The 2,132-nt window shown below is 57.6% G+C and overlaps 1 protein-coding gene across 1 annotated transcript; it reads right to left on the reverse strand.

Annotated features, from left to right (window-relative positions):
• Positions 1-76: 76 nt before the first annotated feature.
• SDF2 (stromal cell derived factor 2) lies at positions 77-2,121 on the reverse strand. The gene is made up of 3 exons (XM_010721872.4): positions 1,956-2,121; positions 1,677-1,873; positions 77-1,000 (listed from the first exon to the last, which is right to left on the reverse strand). Exons 1-3 carry the CDS (start codon positions 2,119-2,121, stop codon positions 713-715), a joined length of 651 nt encoding a protein of 216 aa, XP_010720174.2. The 3' UTR covers positions 77-712.
• Positions 2,122-2,132: the final 11 nt, after the last annotated feature.

Raw genomic sequence — 2,132 nt, forward strand, 5'->3', positions numbered from 1 at the left:
ACGGAGATAAACAAAGGTCGCAGCTGGCGAGTGTGGGTGCTGCTCAGGGGAGCAAGGAGCTGCCGTGAGTCCAGTCTGGTCTTTGGGATGTGATTTATTTGGGGGTTCTGGGATCTGTGTCCAAATGGGACTTCGGGATCTGAATTGGGATGCTGGGATCTGCTCTATGTTGGATTTGGGATGCTGGGAACTGATTCAAGTTGAATTTGCGATGTTGGGATCTGCTCTGCATTGGATTTTGGGTGCTTGAATCTGAGGTTCTGTGATCTGACTCCTGTTGAATTTGGGGCACTGAGCTCTGCTTCTTGTCTGAGCTGGGCTTTGGGGTTGACCTTGTGCTGGATCAGGGAAGGTAGAATCTGCTTAGCGTCAAATTTAGGACACTGGAATCAGCTTTAGTGCTAGATTTGGAATTCTGGATCAGCTTTATGTTGGATTTGGGATGTTGGATTTGGGATGTCGGGATGAGCTGTGTACTGGATTCAGGATTTTGGGATCAGCTTTGTGCTGGATTTGGGATCAGCTTTATGTTGATTCGGGATTCTGGGATCTGCTTTGCATTGGATCCCAAACAAGTGTCAAATTCAGCACACCAGGATCAGCTTTGTGTTGGATTCAGGATGTTGGGCTCCACTTCCCAGCGCGTGTCACAACCGCATGTGGACAGGGGCCATCCCCGCACCAAGCAGCCCCGAACGCATCAGTCCGTCTGTCACAACTCAACGTGGTGCTGCTCCGCTTTGAAGACCTCTCCGGGCTGCATGAAGATGCCTTCCATCACCTTCCAGTAGTTATTCTGGCTGGAGGTGGCCATACCATGCACCTCCCTCTGCCCGTTGATGGGTCGCCCATATTGCTCGCCTGTCACCGAGAGGAAGACGTCGGTGGAGGTGTGCTGGAAACGCACCTCGCTGTCCCGTGCCCAGTAGGTCCCACTGCACAGCACTGTCCAGTCGTCCAAGTAGTCGCCCTCACCATCCTCCCCAAAGGCGCTCACCTCCTGGAGGAAAAAAAAAAACCCTCAGTTTTAGGGCTCGGGTCTTTGTATCACCTTTGTGTCAGAGAGACAGAGAAACGACACTTCTCTGGGGGTGCTCAGATTTACAGGCTGCAAGTTTTGAGTGCTGATTCATTAGCAATCGCATTGACCCAAAGCTATGCAGGTGTCTCAAAGGTGCCACAGGATGTTGATCTTGCATGGGGGATGACATGAGATGGGGGAGGTAGAATGTCTGGCTGGCCCTAGAGGCCAAGACAGGGATAGGATGGGACTGAGGACTGGGAAAAACGGGCTGGGGGACAAGGTGGGGCTGACAGGGATCTGTTTTGGCCTGGGAGAACCTTGTAGGTCCCAGGTCTTGAGGTGACGAATGGGGGTTGGTTGGGGACTAAGTGGGGCTGACAGGGACTTGAGAGAGCAGATGGCAACAAGCGAGACACAGAGCCTGGGTGACCCAGTATGGGCCTGGCACGGACTGCGGAAAACCCAGTAGGGACCTGATAGCAACAAGAGGGACCCGGCAGGGACTGGAGCACCCAGCATGGTCTCAGTATGGCCTGGGAGAACTGGCAGGGACCAGAGAACAGGCTGAGCCTGCAGACCCTCGATGTAAGAGGTGCCTATTTGGGGTATGGCACACGAGGGCTGCTCCCGGGGCGCAGGGCCGGGCCGGTACCTGGTTGCCAGAGAGCGGGGAGACGAAGTTGTGGCTGTGCAGGTTGCGGCCGGTGCCCAGGTGCGTGAGGCGGATGGCCTGCCCGCAGCGCACCGGCTGGCCCCGCTCGCACACAGCGGCCGTGCGACCTCGCACCCTCCAGTAGCTGTTCCCATCATCCGCCGCCGACACGCCGGTCACCGACTGCTGCCCGCTGCCTGCGGGAGAGAACGGCGGTCAGGCCCAGGACCCGCAACAAGACCCCGCTATACCGAGAGGGGGAGGAACGAAAGCCATTACCGGAGCCGTAGCGTACATCGTGCGAATGCAGCCGAACGTTGTGCCGCACGTTGAGCAGCTTCACCACCGAACCGCACGTTACAGGCCCGGAACCGGAACCGCCACCCCGCGCCGCCGCGCCCAGCGCCAGCACGAAGGCCACTACCGGCACCGGGCCCCGCCGCATCCCCGCGACGG

This window comes from Meleagris gallopavo, chromosome 21, assembly GCF_905368555.1.
Source record: "Meleagris gallopavo chromosome 21, MGAL_WU_HG_1.1, whole genome shotgun sequence".
In the NCBI taxonomy this organism is placed as follows: domain Eukaryota; kingdom Metazoa; phylum Chordata; class Aves; order Galliformes; family Phasianidae; genus Meleagris; species Meleagris gallopavo.